The 19,555-nt window shown below is 47.8% G+C and overlaps 1 protein-coding gene across 3 annotated transcripts in view; it reads left to right on the forward strand.

The window, feature by feature from the left end:
* Nucleotides 1-19,555, forward strand: part of LOC133134935 (ELAV-like protein 2) — a 53,524-nt gene that overhangs the window by 24,475 nt on the left and 9,494 nt on the right. For 2 of the 3 annotated variants that reach the window (XM_061251552.1, XM_061251551.1), the window contains exons 2-5: nt 8,446-8,536; nt 11,211-11,454; nt 16,097-16,200; nt 18,647-18,800. In XM_061251552.1, coding sequence (XP_061107536.1) covers nt 8,465-8,536; nt 11,211-11,454; nt 16,097-16,200; nt 18,647-18,800 — 574 coding nt within the window. In that variant the 5' untranslated portion in view covers nt 8,446-8,464. The remainder of the gene's footprint in view (nt 1-8,445; nt 8,537-11,210; nt 11,455-16,096; nt 16,201-18,646; nt 18,801-19,555) is intronic. The other variant, XM_061251553.1, reaches the window with a different exon arrangement.

Raw genomic sequence — 19,555 nt, forward strand, 5'->3', positions numbered from 1 at the left:
GAAGGCAGGCAGGCGGGTTCTGTTCTGGTGAAGGTGCTGTTCTGGTGAAGGTGCTACCGGGCTGTAGAACTCCCCCCCCGAGGCTGGGATTCCGTCAGCATAGCCTGTAGCAAGAAGGCCCGTCTCACCCCCCCCTCCCTCCCTCACTGTGCTGTATTACAGTGGGTTTTCTGTAAAAACCTCTCACAGCAGGGAAGTGTAATGAAGGGAAATCGTGAAATCAGGATAAAGATCTGGGTGTACATATTATAGGTTTTATTTAGGGTTTTTTTTGGCAGTAAACCAGTTGTCCTCAGTCCTGGTTCCTGAGCCCTGCGGGGGGTGCCGGTTGGGTGAGCACTCGACTCCGACCCAAACTAGGGGGCCCAGGCCAGCCTGGTTAGGCAGCTGCTTAAACCGATCGATACCTGTTCTGCTCAAGTGAGCAGCCAACGGTCCCTGTGACTCTCCAGGACCCTGGACCATTGTGCCAAACGGTCACTCCTGTTGAGTTTATTTATTTTGGCGTCCGGTATGAGTGTTGGAGGACCCAGCTTTAACATCCTGTTCTTGCTGTGGCTCGCCTCATCGGTGGTGGTCCGCATGGCATTGGTCTCTAATTAGCACGTCTTTCGGCATGGCTAATCTTCCTTCTGCTGCGGCATTAGCGTGTCGGACCTGGGTCGAATATGTAATCGGATTTGGATTCAAATGCCTTTGTATACTTTATTTACTGAAGCTTGTCTGGTGTTGGAACCTGTGACATGCTTTTAAAAAAATTGCTCCTGGCAAGATCAATGGAGCACAGAACCGCATTTGAATCCAAAATAATTACGTGTTTGACCCCGGTCGTAACCTGGCGCGGAGTCTGCTGCCACTGTGGCTGAACAGGCTGTTTGAATGCAGGCCTGTTATTCGATTTCCTTTTTTGGAAAAGTGTTGAGAGCTGCTAGTCACACAGCTCAGATGTATGATATGAGCGGAGTATGTTCTGCAAATTGCCCCTGTAGAATTTAGCCTGTGCTGTTCATCATTGTCGGAAATAGTCAGCTCCGTAGGCAGAGTGCGTTCCCATGGCGATTCGGATCTTGCCGATCTCGCTTTTCGCCCGAGCGCGATGTGGTCTTTTGTCTGAGCCTCTTCACACAAAAGGACCCCCCCCCGATCAAACCAAGGCTGTGGTGTCTCGCGCCGTCCAATCAGCGATCACAATCGCCAGGCCTGGAGGGCTTGCTGCGCCTTTCAAAGCTCGCCGTTGATTGGCCGGAATCCCGCACATCTGGTTTCTATGGCCTAAATTAGCTGCCTGGCTGAAAGGGAACCTGCTGGAACCTGCGGAGCGCTGGCTGTGGGTAGTTTGGCGTCGGCGCGCTGTGTAACCTGGTGTGACGGCGCCCCCTGTAGGGCAGAGGGCGGTATGAACGCCGGCCCGGTCGTGGGGAGAGTGTGAAAGATGCGGATCTCCGAGCTTGGTGACGGAGGTGTGAGTCAGGAGCGGGGGAATCCCGGTTACATCATCGTGAGTGAGGCTCGCAGGGCCCACCAGGAAGAGTGCGTTGTCACCTGTTCCAGGGGTTCTGGAGTCAGTGGTGCTCTTCTGTTTCTAGGAAAACCCTTTCTAGCAAGCTGTAAAACTTTGGTCTGTGATCGATTGGTCTCATTGTAGCTCCGCCCATCATGTGCTTGAATGACATCTCATTGTGTCCCCTCCCGTTAATGGCTTGATTGACAGCTTGTAGCTCCACCCACGAAAAGGGCTTGATTGACAGCTCATTGTCTCTCCATGCATCATGGGCTTGATTGACAGCTCGTAGCTTCACCCATCATGGGCTTGATTGACAGCTCATAGCTACACCCATCATGGGCTTGATTGGGTGGGGCGACAATGAGCTGTCATTCTGAGCTGAATGAACATTCGGTCTGTCACAGTCTTCCTCTTTGTATTGGAAATAAGGCATCTCTCAGCAGGTAGTGCAGTGAGAAGGAGCCTTTGGTCAGCTGACGGGGGCCTGTGTGCCTCTGATATTTGGTACAGAAGCGCCACTTTGCCGGTATGGGTGGCGCACACAGACGGGCCTCCCCCGCTCAGTTACTTTTGCTTCACATAAAGGGCCGGATATGAGCTCCAAAGAAGCAAAACCTTTACGTTCTGCTGCCCTTAGAAATGACAGAAGCCCGCTCGCTTTGATGTGGTCAGTTTGCGATCGCTCGTGCGATTTGCATTTCTGAAATGCACAACAAGCCGTTTGCTTTATATGTAATTATTTTGTTCACCTGGATCAGGGATACTCCATCTTACCCAGAAATGGTTGGTGTTGGTGCAGGCTTTTGTTCCAACCGAGCAGTTGCACACCTGCTTCTACTGATCAACCACTAGAGTCTTTGCTGAGGACCTTGATCAGTAGACGCAGGTGTGTAGCGGTTTGGTTGGAACAAAAGCCTGCACCCACACCAGCCCTTTCTGGGTAAGATGGATTATCCCTGATCTAGATGCATAGCTTCTTCTACTCTAATTTTTCATGATAAAATTGATATTAAAAATGTAGCTTCTGTGGAAATAAGAAGGTGGTGGATGTGATTTGTGATGCCGTGGTTGTAGCCTCCTGCTGGTAGTGTTTTTCACACACGGCAGTCAGATTCCATCTTCTGCCCTCTGACATACTGCTTCAGCGTTAAACCAGGTGTGAACATTTTGTTTGGCTTCTGTTTTGGTCTGGTGTAAGTGTGGTGCATTTTCTAACTGATAGCTGACATATTCTCCCAATTGAACTACACTTCCCAGCATGCAGATGGCCCCACTCACTTGACTCCATTGACTTCTTGTCTGAAAAGCTGACAGACTTTGTAGGCGAGTTTTGCTTTGCACATTCTTTTGTATGTGGGAAGGGTAATGATTTCATCTCATCCTGCGTCCCTGCAAAACCAGTGGTAAATATGGGGATCTAAGTTTGCTCAATTGACGCACAGTTATGTCGAATCAATTTTATTCGAAATGCTATAGAAGTTAGTCATTGTGACGCCTGTATGGAACAGTAGTGTGATGGTACTCTCCAAACAATAGCTCTCACCTTGGCGAATCTTGAAATGAGTCAAACTCACCTCATTGTGCAGTCTCATTTAGCAAGAAAAAAAAAAAAAAAAAAAAAAATACAGGAATGGGATTTAAAGTTTAAAATCTATGACTAAAATAGCGTGGCTGTAGCAGTTGGCCGTTTTGTGACACCTGGATTGGAACAGTGCTGTATTGTAGTGGGTATTGCTCAGAACAATGGGAGCTTTCACCTTGGTGTTCACACCTCTACTGTGTGTGTGTGTGTGTGTGTGTGTGTGTGTGTGTGTGTGTGTGTGTGTGTGTGTGTGTGTGTGTGTGTGTGTGTGTGTGTGTGTGTGTGTGTGTGTGTGTGTGTGTGTGTGGTGAGGCTGGACTTGGAATGCCTCTGATTTGCACTGCCGTCACATTTGCTCCGGTAATTTCCGTGTGAGTGTAAACCGGACGGCCGTGCAGGTCCTGCCGGTAAATAGGTGCTGAATCATACCTGAGTGAAACGGGCGTGCGTCGCCTCCGATCGGGCCCGAGGGGGGCGTGGGGGGTTGGCTGCACGGCAAGCGGGACCGCATCCCGGGGGCAAAGCCGCGCGCTGGGAACGTTTTATTCCCGGAACGTGGACTTGTGTTTTAATGAGGAAAAAAATACAAACCAATTAATGGTTTTTGTTTTTTTGTGTGTAGGTAGTTTTCGGACAGGGACAGGACAAATCTCCAATAACCCCCTTGTAAGATTTTGTCCGTAATTGCATTAATGTACCCTCGTTTGAGTTGCTGTTCTAGCATACAGATCTGTGTCTTGTGTGCAGCGCTCAAGAGTTTGGGGGTAACAAAGATATGGCATTGTAGGAAATGCTGTAAATTAAGTTAACTGTCTCTTGCACACGCCAGTGGTTTCAAACCAAATCGCACACACGCATTCTTCATGCTCGCAGGTGAAAATTAAAAAATGAACCTATATGGGACCCAATAATGGGACTATTGATGATTTGTGGTCGAGTCTTATTAAATGAATGTCATTTTTGTGAACCTCTTGAATAAAGAGTGTTACTGCACGGCTGATTTGGCCTGAAGATAGTAGGCTCGACTGTTTGTGCTGTTAATCTTCCAAGCAGTTGCATTAAAAGGAAATGGATTTATTAATTATACACAAACTCTTATCAAGTGCTTTTAAAAAGTCCTTTTGAGCATTAAAAGCTAAACTGTATTTTGTTCTAGACCAGAAAAATAACAAAGCTATGTATATATAAATAGTTGATCCTGTTTTATCTTGTGTTTTCCTTATTAGTCATACTTAATGGAGCTAATTCTGTTTTAGGGTTCTAATTAGGGTTAGGCTCATGTTGGTGTTTAAATTGTAAGTTTTGGGATTAAGGCACGATTAGGCTTGTGTTTTGGAAGGGGGTGGGACGAGTTGGTCTTGGGTCATTCCGTGGGTCATTCCGAACGAGTGGTGTGGGAGTTGACCACTCAAACTTAGTGGGAATGTTCTTTATATTCAATAAATAATATCCAAAACATTGGCCTTGTTGGATTTGTCATTCTAGCGGTATTGGCTCCAACTGTGGCATTGTATAATCTTCTAAATGAATTATCTAATTGACTTAATTTTCTTCATGGCTATTCGTAACCTGAAATGGCTAGTAGCTGGAAGTTTGGAAGTCGTACACCATGTGGTGCTGTTGTAGTAAGCCATGAAATATTGGAATAACAGCATGATTTAGTGTTCACGAATGACAAAAAAAGAATTTCTGAGCAGCATTATGAAATTAAATTCCGGTGAAGAAAACACACATTCTCTGCCCTACTTGTATGTGATGTATAATATAGGATATAGCTCATCTTCTACCATTTCTTTATTGGAGGATTCTTCCAGTTAGTGATCAGGTCACCGAGCTTGTTCACTTGCACTTGGTGGGTTGAGGTAACATTTCGACGTGGACTAAAGTGCCATCCGAACTCCCCACCCTGGCGGGAAAGAAGTTTTTTTTTTTTTTTTTTTTTTTTCTTCCTCTGGGTAATCTCGGGACCGCGGTGGATTACTGAGCTCCCTGCTACTTCACGCCTCTATTTTAGGAGCTGCGCTCTAAATATAGCCCTTAAGGTGTGACGCCGTGCCGGAATCGGCTTCAGCAGACGCAGCAGGAAGCGATGGGCCAGCTCGTTAAACTTAGCGCTGCGCTTCTCTCCCTGACACGCAGAGCCCTTTGTGTCTCTGCTCCCGTCCAAGAAGCTCCTTCTGCAGGCCTGCCCAACCCTGCTCCTGGAGACCTACTGTCCTGTTGGGTTTCACTCCAACCCTAACAAAGCACACCTCATTCAATAGCTAGAGCAGGGCTGCCCAACCCTGCTCCTGGAGCCCTACTGTCCTGTTGGGTTTCACTCCAACCCTAACAAAGCACACCTCATTCAACAGCTAGAGCAGGGCTGCCCAACCCTGCTCCTGGAGACCTACTGTCCTGTTGGGTTTCACTCCAACCCTAACAAAGCACACCTCATTCAATAGCTAGAGCAGGGCTGCCCAACCCTGCTCCTGGAGACCTACTGTCCTGTTGGGTTTCACTCCAACCCTAACAAAGCACACCTCATTCAATAGCTAGAGCAGGGCTGCCCAACCCTGCTCCTGGAGACCTACTGTCCTGTTGGGTTTCACTCCAACCCTAACAAAGCACACCTCATTCAATAGCTAGAGCAGGGCTGCCCAACCCTGCTCCTGGAGACCTACTGTCCTGTTGGGTTTCGCTCCAACCCTAACAAAGCACACCTCATTCAATAGCTAGAGCAGGGCTGCCCAACCCTGCTCCTGGAGACCTACTGTCCTGTTGGGTTTCACTCCAACCCTAACAAAGCACACCTCATTCAACAGCTAGAGCAGGGCTGCCCAACCCTGTTCCTGGAGATCTACCGTCCTGTAGGTCTTCACTCCAACCCTAACAAAGCACACCTCATTCAATAGCTAGAGCAGGGCTGCCCAACCCTCTTCCTGGAGATCTACCATCCTGCTGGGTTTCAATCCAGCCCTAACAAAGTACATCTCATTCTGCTAATTAGCAGCTCAGCTAGATCTCTAGCTGTTGATTGAGCTGTGCTTTGTTTGGGTTGAAGTGAAATCCTACAGGCCGTAGATCTCCAGGAACAGGGTTGGGCAGCCCTGACCTTTTGAAACAAACATTTTGCATTGTGGTGCATGGATCATGTGATCAGAATGGCAGTGGAAATACTAGGTGAGAGGAGGGGCAGAGACCAGGCTCCATATTTATAAAGCGTTTAAGTTTAGGAAGGCTGATCTAGGATCAGTTAATCTGTCCATATCCTAACCTTATCCGCTGTAATCCAAAGGGCAAGACTGACCTCAGATCAGTAGTCCTGCATTGATGCGGGGAATATGGGGAACTTGGGCTGGGTGAAATGCCACAGTGTTAATTATCCAATGGTCATCGCCACCATGCGGTGTGTTGCCCTTTTCTCTCTAATCACTGCTGATGGTAGTGGTACGACAGTAAATCTCCAGAAGCAGGGTTGGGCAGCCCTGAATGTTATAGAGTGCAGTAAGGGTCATCTCATCTGCACCGTGTCTTACCCGGTCTTCTTGTGTCCTTCACTGTAAAGGGATATTTGTGTGTATATTTGAGTGAATGTTAGCTACATTTCCCCCCCCCCCCCGTTCTTTTAGCTTTTTGTCCATCTCCCCTTCAATCACATTAACTCTCTTTTGACTTGAGCCACTATCCTGCGTTGCTAATGTGTGCTTTAAAACTATTCATTTCAGCGAGGTCACAAAAATGAATGGGAGTGACTTGGTGCCGGAAAAATGTGAGAATATGCTGATAGTTAATGGTCAGCAGGGACAACTGATGTTGCTAATGTTGACTCTTCAGTGTGGACCCAGAACAGGTTGATTGGCCTGTTCCCTGTGCATGATTTTAAACCTTTGCTCTCTGATCACAATAATGTTTAATCTTACAGAGGTTGTCATTCATGAGTCCAGGTCCTTGAACACATTTATCTGCTTCAGTTGAATTTCAAGTGAAGAATTTTTCAATCAAGCTCAAATCTTCAGTTTGAAGGCTTTGTGTTGTGAACGTCCTGCCCTGCCGTATAACGCTGGCTAAATCTGAACCCAAAAATCAGCCCATCTGTCCATCTCTGCAAGACTGTGGAACCATTATGAACTCAAAAGGTCAAAGTGGGTGCCATTTTAGTTTTTCAGTAATGACCGTGATATGAACAGTGGCAATATAAACTGTAAGACCTGTCCGCATTGTACCTAGCCATTTCGCTATCTGAGAATATAGCCTAGATGTTTATTTTAACAAGGTAATAATCTGCATCCACCGTTTAATACAAAAAGGGTTTTAAAAGTGCCATATTGTGTAAAATGACATCTCCCCTGCTAGGATTATATGAGTTGGCGATGTTCTAAAAACACTGAAAGTATCAAAACAGTCACCAAACGGATCCACAGAAACCATCCAAAAAAATGTACATTTAAGCGAGCTGTTTGGAATAACGTGAAGTAGTGACACCACGACGATGCGCTTTGTTTGCGTCCGCACAGAGAATGGGACATGTGAAGCTGGATAGAGATTGTTTTTGGTACTTAAAACCAAAAAAAAAAAAATCAGGACCGAGGATAACACTAGAGAATGCACAGTATGAGCTCAGAACACCTCTTTACAAAGTTTACAAACTGAAATGAGCCAGCGCGACGTTATTTTATCATCTGATGAAAAGACCGTCAGAGGTGACCTTAAAGCTCGCTCCGTCTGTATCGATGCTCCACTGGCTGCATGATTCAGCCCTGCTTCTCTGAGTTTCATTATAGAGAGTGTCATAAAAAAGCTCATAAATTTAGAGCTTTAGATACCCCCCCCCGCCCCACAAAGGGCAGAATGAGTCATGGCTTTCTGGAAAGGTGGTTTTGGTCCCGGTCCAAAACTGTATTTTTAAAAAGTCTGCTGCTTCTCCCAAGTTTACCCTAAAGGATGTTAAAACTTTAGAGTGCCGCCCTTGTGATCTCAACGCCTTGTTCTTGTGCATTTCCAAAACATCTGACATTTCTGCTCATTTCCCCAGGAGATTTTACAATGTCATTTTACACACCTTTTCCTGCCTTCCCCCCCTCCCCCCCTCCACCCTCCTATGGCGATTGTGGTGTGTGAATTCGTATGTCAAAAAGTCTTAATTTGACCCCCTCCTCCTGTTAGCCAGTCTGCACGGGACCCACAGGTTTAATGAGAGGCGTTTTAATTCAAATATTCTCGTTATGAATGACTACGTGAATGTTGCACCCTGACTGTTGTTGCTGTGGTCTCTCTCGTGTCCACCTGCACACTAACATGGCGGCTTTAATTGGAATCTGCTCGTTTGTGTTTGCTGAACCCTGACTGTTGTTGCTGCTCTCTCTGTGTCCACCTGCAGACGGCACCTCCACACTAACATGGCGGTCAGACTGTGCGATGTGGCCTCTCTGCTTAGAAGTGGCTCGTGGGCGGCAGAGCCGTGGAGCGGGGTCCGTGGGAACTTCTCCTTCCTCCGTAGCCAATCGGCGAGCAGCGCTCGGGCCATACCACCACACACAACGAACGGCCCCCTCCGATTCGCCAGGCCTAATTGGAGTATTCAGCCAAAGGCGTCAGTGCATTTTCCATCTGGAGTAATCAGCCGTCTTGCGGACGAGGCGTTAAACGGAGGTCTCACTCTGGCTGTTAAAGATCCTGTTACACTGTTGGCAGTAGGATTGGAGTAGGTCCTGGTGTGCTGGCTAAATTCCCTGCTCTCTCAACCTGCCACCTAATAATCTCCTGATTTTAATTGGCTAATAATTCTATCCTCCCTCCACCTCAACTGGTGCGTAGTGAGTGTTCTGGCACAAAATGGCTGCCGTGCATTCGTGGTTTAAGCAAGTTTCCCCTAATCACTGTAAAGCACTTGGAGTGTGAGAAAAGCGCTATATATAAATGCAGTGGCCTAGCTATGTGTGTACTGGTATGGTCTAAAAGCCTGTACTTGTATGACTGTAATAGGCTATTGATGTGTTGCTGTTTTGAATGCAGTAGCAGAAATGTGGTGTGTGGTAACATGGTGTATTATAAATGGAAGCAATCCTTAATGGGATTGTTTCATTGTTTTTTTTTTTTCTCTCTGCCTTTTCTTTCCTCAATATAAATTTCAGTGAACGCTCTGTCCGGTGACGTTAAAGAAGGATGTCTCTTCACGCAGTTGCTTAGACACGTTTCATTTCGGTTTGAAGTTTATGCGATCGAACCTCTACTCTGCGGTTCAGTCCGGTAGATATAGGGCCCATTCTGACAAATGCCCCGGTAGGACATCGCTTATTAGTTGCTTACGTTCGTAGGGAAAAATGGTACTGCATTACCCATAATTCCAAACATGTAGGCGGACGTCGATTCAAAAGCTTGCTGGTCCTTTTTCCGATGGGTGAAGAATCGCTGTTTTTCTTTTTCTTGGGTTTTATGCTGGTGCATATTGCCGTTCCCGCCCCTGAGCATGCTGGGGTACCAGTTTACAGATGGGTTTCCCGGTGGTGGTTAGCGGTCGGAGCAGATGGTTCTGTGGATGGGGAAGCGTTGTCATTCATCAGTGCACACCAGTGCAGCTGCTCTCTCCAGTTCTGGACGAGGAGGGTGTGCTTAGTTTTATTTTTCTTGTTTCTTTATCTTTGCCTGCCACCTGGACTTTAAAGTAAACATGGCAAATAAAATGTTTTTTGTCTTTGTTTTTTTCCCTGTGGTCTGTCCCCATTTTATTTTTTGCTCATGGCTTTGCTGCAGTGTCCGAGCAGCCTAATGAGCCCTGATTGGCTGATCCTCAGTCCCTGTGTGGAGGGAGATTGGCTGTTACAGGGTGCGCTGGTCTCGGTGCAGATCAAAATCTTCTCCTGCTCAGCCGATTGCCACTCGAGTCCACACAGAAAGGTTTATTTTCATTTTTTCTTTCCTGTTGATCAGGATTGTTTTTCTTTCTTCCTACCCCCTTGGATCCTAAATGTCACCGGGGTACTAATTTGATTCATTCGTTTATTTGACAGGGTCAATGCACATTAATAACATGGACATATGGAGGCTCATTTTCACCACACTTTGGGCTTTGGATTAGTGTTTGTTTCTCTCCTGAATCCCTGCTGTCGAAGTGCTGAAGCCCTTGATGTACGCTGCACACCTGAGCCGTCTGCCTGTGGTTGAGACCTTTTCAGGGTCTGAACAACCCCTTAATTCACAGGCTATTCAGCACTCAAACACTCGCTCCACTGCAGCTTTTGAATATCTTGTTCTGATTCTCTACCTGCTGAGCTTCAGTGATATCATGGTATTAATGCAGCCATGTGTTCTTTACAAACTGGGCAACTTCCAGATGGCAGTTCAAAGCCTGTACCAGCTGTGGCTTAAACCCAGGTCAGAGATGGGCTTGGTGAAGTTTTCTTCCGAAACAACATGTAGCCATATTATTTCATTGTGACCCTCCCGCAGATGAGTTTGACAGGCGTAGGTAGTTACCTGTTAACCGTAAATGGCCTCTGTCTACGATGGTTCGGTCAATACCGCGTCTCCTTCATGGCTGTTGGATTAGTAGCGCTCCCTTTTGTCCCGTCTATGGTGGTAGTTTGATTTGTTTAGCCCACGTGCGTTTACTGCTAAGATTGCCGAAATGTTCTATATGAATACTGACGGCGTGGAGCCGTCAAACGGAGGCGTCTAGCCTACACTTGGTGCTGTCGTTAACCACAGGCGGTAGTACACTTTCTGTTAAGTTTGGCCCCTCTAACAAACTAAAATGGCCTCTACCCATTTAAATGCCTGCATTAGGGGTACTGTTGCCATGGCAGCTTGGAATATTTGCCCTCATTTTGAGACAGACATGCGAAGTGAATTTATACCCCAGTAACACACTCTTCCCTTTCAATGAACACCCAGCTTACCCTGCAGAAAAGCATTGTCCTTTCGCTGAAATTCATTCACCGAGGGCAATGAGACCCAAGAATTAATAACAATAATAATAATAATAATAATAATAGTAATAATAATAATGTTAGTGAAAGAAAGGAGCGTTTCTAAGATGAAACTGGTTTGAAGAGCATCCTTTTTTTTAACCGCATCCGGTCCGGGTCCCACCGTGGGCTTTCTCACCTGACTTCCTGTTTGTTGTTTTTTGTTTTGTTTTTTTAGCAGGTAATTGCTGCCATGGAAACACAGCTGTCCAATGGGCCCACCTGTAACAACACGAGCAACGGCCCCGCCACCATGTCCAACAACTGCTCCTCGCCCGTGGAGTCGGGGAGCATCGAGGACAGCAAAACCAACCTGATCGTCAACTACCTGCCTCAGAACATGACCCAGGAGGAGCTGAAGAGTCTGTTCGGCAGCATCGGCGAGATCGAGTCCTGCAAACTCGTACGAGACAAAATCACAGGTAGCGCCTTCTCTTCCAGCACGTTCTGTGACTATGTGGTCAATGGAGGTCAAACTTTTTTCTTTTTTTATGTTTGTAAAGAGGAGTGGGTTTGTATTAAGAAGGCTCTTCCCTTGCAGTGTAACGGACGGTTTAGAGTCCAGCAACAGAACACCGTTTTGACTGCTGATGTACACTGGATGTCCCGGTCACAGATTTATACATTTGGTGACTGGAGTGTGTTTTATCTATTTTTTTCTGACGTCAACGACCGCAGTCTACGTGGGGCGACTAGCACTCATGAATGTTCTGCAATTTCGGTCGAGCGACGGTTGTTATTGTCACTGGAGTATGAACTGGCCTCTGGATTAGATGAGACAAGATGGCCTTTTTAATTTTTTTTTGCTGACTCAGCAGTTCAGTGACATTCCGCTGAAGAACATCTGAGATTTTAGTAGCTGAATCCCGACTGTGGTAATGGCTTTTTATCACCGTTTCAACATTATGAAAATTGGATCTTTCCGGTCCTGCTCCTTCCAAGCTCCCATCCCCCACCTACGTGATGTAATTTCTGGACTGATGTCAGAAAGGCTAGTTTTGTTTTAATGATTTTGTGTGCGTTTTAATTCAGTTATATTTTTACGGAGGACTGTCACAAAGATGCTTTACAGAGTAACACTGTAATGAGGCGGCAGCTGTAGCCTAGTGGCTAAGATGCTTGACTGGGACCAGGTTGTTGGTTCAAGCCCCGGTGTAGCCACCGTAAAATGAACAGGGCCCTTAACCCTACACTGCTCCATGAGGGGGGATTAGCCGCTGCTTAGTCTAATCAACCATAAGTGACTTTGGATAAGAACATCACCTAAGAAATTGTACTGTACTGCGAGTAACAGAAGGGGTGGAACAAGGGCGACACCAGGCCCTAAATACCGAGCACACTAAGTTTAAAAAAATAAAAGAAAAAGAAAAAAACGGTCTGATGTCCGTAATTTGTGAATTATGGAAGTCTTCCTCGTGCTCCCAATTAGAGCAGAGGTCGTGTGTTTGAGGAGCGCAGCCCGACTGTAAGGGAGTGAAACGCTCATTAAGAGACCCCGCTCTGCCTCTCCCTGCAGCGAGCTGTGCTTCACGCAGTTCATTAGGCCCGTTTAATTGTTAAATATCACTGCTTTCATTTGTATTCTACAACACCGCTTGTTCTAATCCCTTTCCCTGCCACAAGCAAGATTCCGTTATTTAAATAATAATAATAATAATAATAAATGTTTGTCCACCCCAGGGGGGGAGGCTAGCTTTTGTTTTGTCGTGTTTTTCCTGAAATGCATTTAGGCTCTGTGGCCAGTTTTTGTCTGTTTTTGTATGAGTTCTGCAATCCCTGGATTACTTTTAGGGGATTTTTGTTTTGAACGCCGCCTCGTCGTACCCATTTATCTCACATTTTGCCGACCTGAGGAATATGTAATCGAAGCTTCGGAAAAGTTTGCCATTAATTGTCTGACTGCAGTTGCTCGAGTGAACCTTAAGGTGAATGTCACACTCAAAACCGGGCGGTGGCGGCTCTGACAGGAGTGAGAAACCCCAGGCTGTGGAGCCGAGCGGGCTGCAGCTGGGAGACTGAATGGGAGCGGAGGGCCCTCCTCTCCTGCTCAATAAACGGCCGTGTGGGGACAGGCTATCTCTGGCCTGGACCCCAAACCTCATCTGCTCCTCCACTCTTACCCCTCCCTCTCCCTCTCTGTCTCTCTCTCTCTCCCTCTCTCTCCTCATTCCAGCTGCAGGCTTTATGGGTTCTTTCTCTCTCTTTTTCTTTCTTTCTCTCTCCATCTCTCCCTCTTTCGCTCTTTCCATCTTGCTCTTCATCTCTCTCCCTCATCCCCTCTCTCCCTCATTCCCTCTGTCTCTGTCACTCCCTCATGCTCCATCTCTCTCCCTCATTCCCTATTTTTTGGTCTCCCTCTGTCTTGTACCCCTCTCCCTCTCCCTCTCCCTCCTCCAGTGTCTTTTCCCTACTCCGTCTTGTGAACCAGTTATCGTGGGGCCCGATGTTTTGGGCACAGTCTTCCAAACAGAGGAGAGGTGCAGTCATCCTTGGGAGGGCTAATTGCAGCCTGGCTGGTAGTGTGTATAAGTGGCACCCCCCCTGCTGTGTGACAGCTAGCTGCACTCCGGGTCTGTGTGTAGTCTCAGCGTCTGCTTTCAAACGCTCTTCTTATCACACTTCCTCCTTCCTCTGGGCTGTGATGCTGGGGGCAGTGCAGGGTGAAGTGAAGTTTATGAGCTGCGTTCGGTTCGGGGCTCAGGAGTCCGTGTTGGGGGCCAATCGTGGCGCCCAGGCTGAACGGAGCCTGGGAAAAGGAAACCTCTTGTGACGTCTCAGCTCCTCAGACACACAACCTTAATCGAGCGCCGATTGAAGTCCTTTCTGAAGGCTTTTGTACCCCGTGGCCCTGTGGTTACCCCCAAAAGTGTTAATGCTAGAGCCGCTTTGCCAAACGGAGGAACCTCTACTGCCCTTTGCACAACAAGACAGGAAGACCAAGGACGTGTTGTGTGAAGGGGAGTAGACATGCTCCAGCATGCACGGTGTGATTGGCCAGCAGCCTGCAGACCGCTGTTCTGAGAGGCGAGTGTGGAGTTTATTTTTGGGGGAAAACGGAGATGTTGTTTTTGTTGGTGTCGTGACCTGACTGGCCAGTAAACAGCTTGGCACTGACTTGGAGACTGAATTACAGTGCAATTAGAGGGAGGGAGTGCCATTTAAATACTGATTATGGTCATCCAATTACTGCATGTCGGGCTAATTCACAATTACAGACTATTAGCTTTAATGCCTTAAAGGTGAAACCTTCGTCCCAAGGTATCGCTGGCCTGTGATTGGGGTCTTCGGTACAGTGTGGATTCTAGACCCGAGAGGCAGGATTTTAAGAAGCCTCTTCTGCAGACAGAAATGCTATCACCTGCAGCCCCCCCCCTCCACCCCCTCCAAACTGAAAACAGTGCTGTGGCTCGTGATTAAACGTATAGCCGAGCGGCCACGTTTACTGGGCCACGCCGCGAACGAATTCTCCGTCGCTAAATTGGAACTGTCACTCAAATTAATTTCGCCATCTGCCGCGCCGCCGTAATTCCCCGCGTTTCGAGCGCGAGTCGTCTCCCCACCGCCTCGAAGTGAGCATCGAGAGAGAGAGGGAGTGTGTGTGTGTGTGTGTGTGTGTGTGTGTGTGTGTGCGCGCCTCTCCTCATCAGCTTAGGCCAAGACACAATGAGTGGCTGGGAGAAGATGCTCGCGTTGTTTTCACCAAAACAGCCCTCCTTAATCCAGGAACGAAGGCTGCTCTTCTGAAGCTGCCGTGCCAAGAGCTAGCATCCGGCGCTACGCATGGAAATAGCGCTGCCGTTATACTGACAGGAACCCGCGCTGGTGTCTCTTACAGATGATGCGGTAGAAGAAGCACGGGGCTGATTTGAGAGCAGTGAATAGCTGCCGCTTAATATTATATACCAGGGATCCACAACTTGTGGTCCTCAGGGGGGGCAGGGAACTGCTGGCTTTCCACCCTGCCTTTACCTGGGAGTCAGGCTGGTCAGTAGCACTAATTACCTGGGAGAAAAGAGGACCAGAGCTGGTTTTGAGGGCCAGGGTTGGTGATCCAACTAAATGCGGTTTCCTCATTCATCTCCTGTGGCATTGTAAGATTATCGATTTTAATACCGTTGGTTCTGACCCCGATGACTTCACAAAAACTCTGGTTGATTGGCTGTGGTCCTGATGACCCTACACAGGCTCTGTTCCTCAGGCAGACCTGTGTGTTTCTGCGTGAGTCAGGTGCTCTGCATCAGACCATCTGCTGAATGGAGGTCCTACAAGAGTCCTTCTTCTGTGGGCCGTGAAAACGGGTGTCATCTGATACTAAATACTGTAGTGTTTCTTTGACTTGCAATGAACAGCTTGTGGTTTCTTTTTTGGTTGTGCGTGGTCTGGTTTGTTTGCTTAAAGAAAGAGGTCTCTGGGTTAAGCAATGCTGGGGCTCTACTCTAACCCTACCCTAACCTCCTACAACTGAAGAGTAGGAGCCAATTTTACAGCGCGCAACCAAACAGAAAAACTTTTTCAGTTCTTTCAAAGCATGCTTAACATTTACAGGCCAATGTCCCGGTGCCCATTTCATGAATGTTCACGTTGTGGTTGTTTACAGAACCAGTGTTTTTTAAACGAGATGTGGCTTTTTAAATTATAGCCTCCACAGACGGCTTTTTGGAGTGTGAGCAGATGGCAGTCAGTTCCACTAATATAGATGGAGTTGATTGCTGAATTCTTCTCAGGCAGGGGGTGCACAGCAAGGGCCGATCTGTTTCAGGATTTTGTGGCAACTTCTGCTCTTAATTATTTAATTGGCTCAATCGTGTCTAAATCTGATATGTGTATAAGCACCAGCCACAGTCACAGGCTGCTTATTAGTAGATTTTACTGATCCAGTACAGAAGTCAACCAGTGTAGTTTATAGAGTGGTCAGAACCAAAATCCAGCATATAGAGGTGCGCCCCTATTTTAAGGGTTAAGGGTGTGGCTGTGCTCTCTGGGCAGGGCTTGTACTGTGGAGGGGGGGGGGACAGGGTCCCGAAGGGGACGGTGTTTAACGGCGTGTGTTGTGTTTGCCTGCAGGACAGAGCCTAGGCTACGGATTCGTCAACTACGTGGATCCGAAAGACGCAGAAAAAGCCATCAACACGCTAAACGGCCTCAGGCTCCAGACCAAAACCATCAAGGTAAGCACTTGCTCCCTCCCTCCGGGCCTGCGAGAGCCAGGCCTTCCCCGTCCTCCTCCTCCCTCCGTGTCGGAGAGCGGGCTGCACGAATCGTGGATCTGCCCCCCCATGCTTTTTCTCCCTGGTCTTTTGTCTGGAGCCGGGGTGTATGGTCTTATCCGAAAAAGGGCCAGGGTGGGGGCGGCTTTTTGTCTTGGCACAGCACGACGACACCGGATTCAATTCTCTAATGGACTTCAGTCAAGACCTCTATAAGTAGAGTGATGTTGTGTTTTGATGCTGGGATGAAACAAAAACCTGCACCCACGCCGGCCCTGTTGGCATCAGATTGGCCCCCCCTGGCTTGAGGTTTGTATTTGTGCCACAGCGAGTAGGTCTTTGATTCAGAGCCTCGCCCGGCAGTGGGACTGAACTCAGGTGTGCTTCGACTCGTCCGTATCAGTATAGTGGCAGTGGCTTCCTCCAGTGGTGAAGTGAAATTTACTCATGTGCTGAAATGGGTTTTATTTGCCTTCAGCGCCGCTGACCATGGACCGAGTTTGAAGAGCTGCGTTAGTGCCGGGGTTAATGAAGTCCATGTGTCCCACACTTAATGCAGGTTTTGCGTTAACCCTAGATTGAGTAGCGCTGATTTTTATACTCATGCATTAAGTACTCAGCCTGAGTGTGTTCAGATCTGGCAGTGCAGGCCTAAATGGAATGGGTGCTGTTTGTTTACGGTCTGAGAGCTGCCCCGTATGATGTAAAAATTAATGATAACTGGAGAGTTACGAGGTGTTCTGATGTGGTTTGACCCCCCTAGATTTGATCAAAGAGCTTTCTATTTGAACTTCGCAAAGCTACCAATGGCTGTGTAAATATTAGCGTCAATAAACCACACAAATGTCAGACACCAAGTCTGGGTCATTGCCTGTTGTAATTTTTTAAATATATATTTGCATTTATATGGGTTTGGGGCTTTTTTTTCTGTCTGATAAAAACACAGTATCCTGCTTTAACGCACTTTAGTCTCTGGGTTATTTTGTCTCTGCTTTTTTTTCCAAGGCAAGGGAAGAACCTGGTCTCCCAGTTCTTCAAGCCTCCCCCAGAAGTGGGTTGACTTGTTCCTTGTTCCCTCTCCTATACTTTTTTTAATTTATGTTAAGCCTGTTGAGTTTTAAGAAGTTCTCTGAAATTGGAATCGGGGATAAGAGACTTGCCATTCATGTACTAAATCCCCAAAAAAAGAAAAAAACTGCCTTTTCAATGTAGAGTCTTAAAAAAAAAAAAAAAAAACTAAGACGAAAAGAAAAACTAGAACAAAGGGGCAATTTTACATCCCCGTCCTGAGATATTCCCCAGCCGCCCTGTCACAGGCGTAAATAACCTGGGCGAGATGCGGAATACACTTTGCAAGTATTATCATCAAATGGAGTGTGAAGGTGAGGGGGGGGGGGGGGTGTGAGTGTTTCACCTTGGCTGTTCCCCTAGGCCTGGGCTTGTGAGGGGGGACGGGGGGGGACATGGGGGGTGAGATCCGGGGGGTGGGAGAGGGGTCTTGGGGTGGTGGGGTGGTGGGAGGGTGGGTCTATTGATCTGGGAGCACCAAGAGGGAGCCTATTTGGAGATTTAATTAAAGCGAGTGAGTTTTATTGATGCCATCCACGGGGCGAGGTGGTGGAGGAGAGGCGTTTAGCAGGCCTGACAGCGTAATTAAATACCTCTGCATCGCCTCAGCCTCTGTCAGGGCTCTGCCCCAACACGGAGGGAGGAGGAGGAGAGGGAGGAGGAGAGGGAGGAGAGGGAGGAGGAGAGGGAGGAGAGGGAGGAGGAGGAGAGGGAGGAGGAGGAGGAGGAGGAGGAGGAGGTACGGTCTCCAGTCCCGAGGCCATGTACGCTCCCCAGCTCCTCGGTGTAGAAACGCCGTTTCATTTCAGCTGCGCCCTCTTCACTAATGGCTCTGTCGCTCTCTGGGGAGTGGTATTTTTGGAGGACCGGTTCCTGGGGGCACTCGCGTTATTCCCGTGCGTCAGCAGCGTAAGGTGTGATCTCGCGTGTGTAATTGGGAATGTTGCGGATGCGGACGGGAATGGGATTCACACTTCTCCCCCCCCCCATCCCGTTGGTTTTCCCTGGTTTCCGTATGACGGTTCAGCAGCTGAAGCGGCTGAACACACCTCTGTGTTTAATAACCGTCAGCGCCACTCTGGCCCAAACTGCCCGTCCCGTTCCCAGGCCTCCCTGGCCCTGGGGAGGCTCCTGCAGCGTTTAATCCTCAGACACGACTAGTGTTTGAACCGGCCCGTGTTGCGTTGTGTGTTTCAGGGGCCTTTTAGCGTCCGGCTTTTAAAATGCAAAACCCCCCTCCGCACTCTCGCCAGGGGTCAGGAGTGACATTTTATCCATCCCGCGTGCGTGCGGGGAGGTTGACCTTTAACCCCTGCCCCTCTGCTTGGTCGGGCTCCAGGTGTCCTACGCCCGGCCCAGCTCGGCCTCCATCAGAGACGCCAACCTGTACGTGAGCGGCCTGCCCAAGACCATGACGCAGAAGGAGCTGGAGCAGCTGTTCTCCCAGTACGGACGCATCATCACCTCCCGCATCCTGGTGGACCAGGTCACAGGTGAGCCCTCCGCGGGGGCCAATCCAGCCACGGGGGCTGCAACGCGGCCTTTCCCCCCACACTGCGGTTTAGGGGTCAGTGCCGGTCATGCCGTGCGTTTGCAGCTTTTATAATGTTTTTCAAATTATTGTTATTTTATCATTTCCCTGCTGCCGTGAGAGAATTGAGTTCCTGTGCTTCGTATGAAATGCTAATAAACGATGAGTTCCTGTGCTCCTTATTAAATGGCAATAATAAACGGAAAGCCGGTTAAACTTTGGAATGTAAGCATTCGGTTATTAAATGCTTAACCATGCCATTATAAAAATGAATTATGCGATTTCAAATTATTTTAAAAATAATTGCTGTTAATTACAATAAAAACAAAAATATAAGTCCTGGTTATTTTATGATTAAAGTTCAGCTAATGAGAATTCCCTGGGCATTAGTTTCTGGCTAGCTTAATAAAAATAAGTACTTCATAGTTTGATTAGGCTGTGGTTATTTCGCTAATTTGAAATCGTACATTTGGTCCTCTTGTACTGAACCTCAGAATTCCCGTTGTGTGCTGTTCAACGATATCCTTTCACGCAGTGGCACACATTCTTCGCCCTCCTCATTTGACGTGTGTCAGACTCCCAAAGATTCACTTGTGTTTGCGTCACATCTGTGACCATATGATCGTATGACTGTTTTTCAAAACACATGGCGGTCGAACTGCATTGTGATCCCCAGGGCTTTCTATAGGGCTTTCTATGGGGCTTTCTATGGGGTTT

Source organism: Conger conger, chromosome 8 (genome assembly GCF_963514075.1).
Source record: "Conger conger chromosome 8, fConCon1.1, whole genome shotgun sequence".
NCBI classification, from domain to species: Eukaryota; Metazoa; Chordata; class Actinopteri; order Anguilliformes; family Congridae; genus Conger; species Conger conger.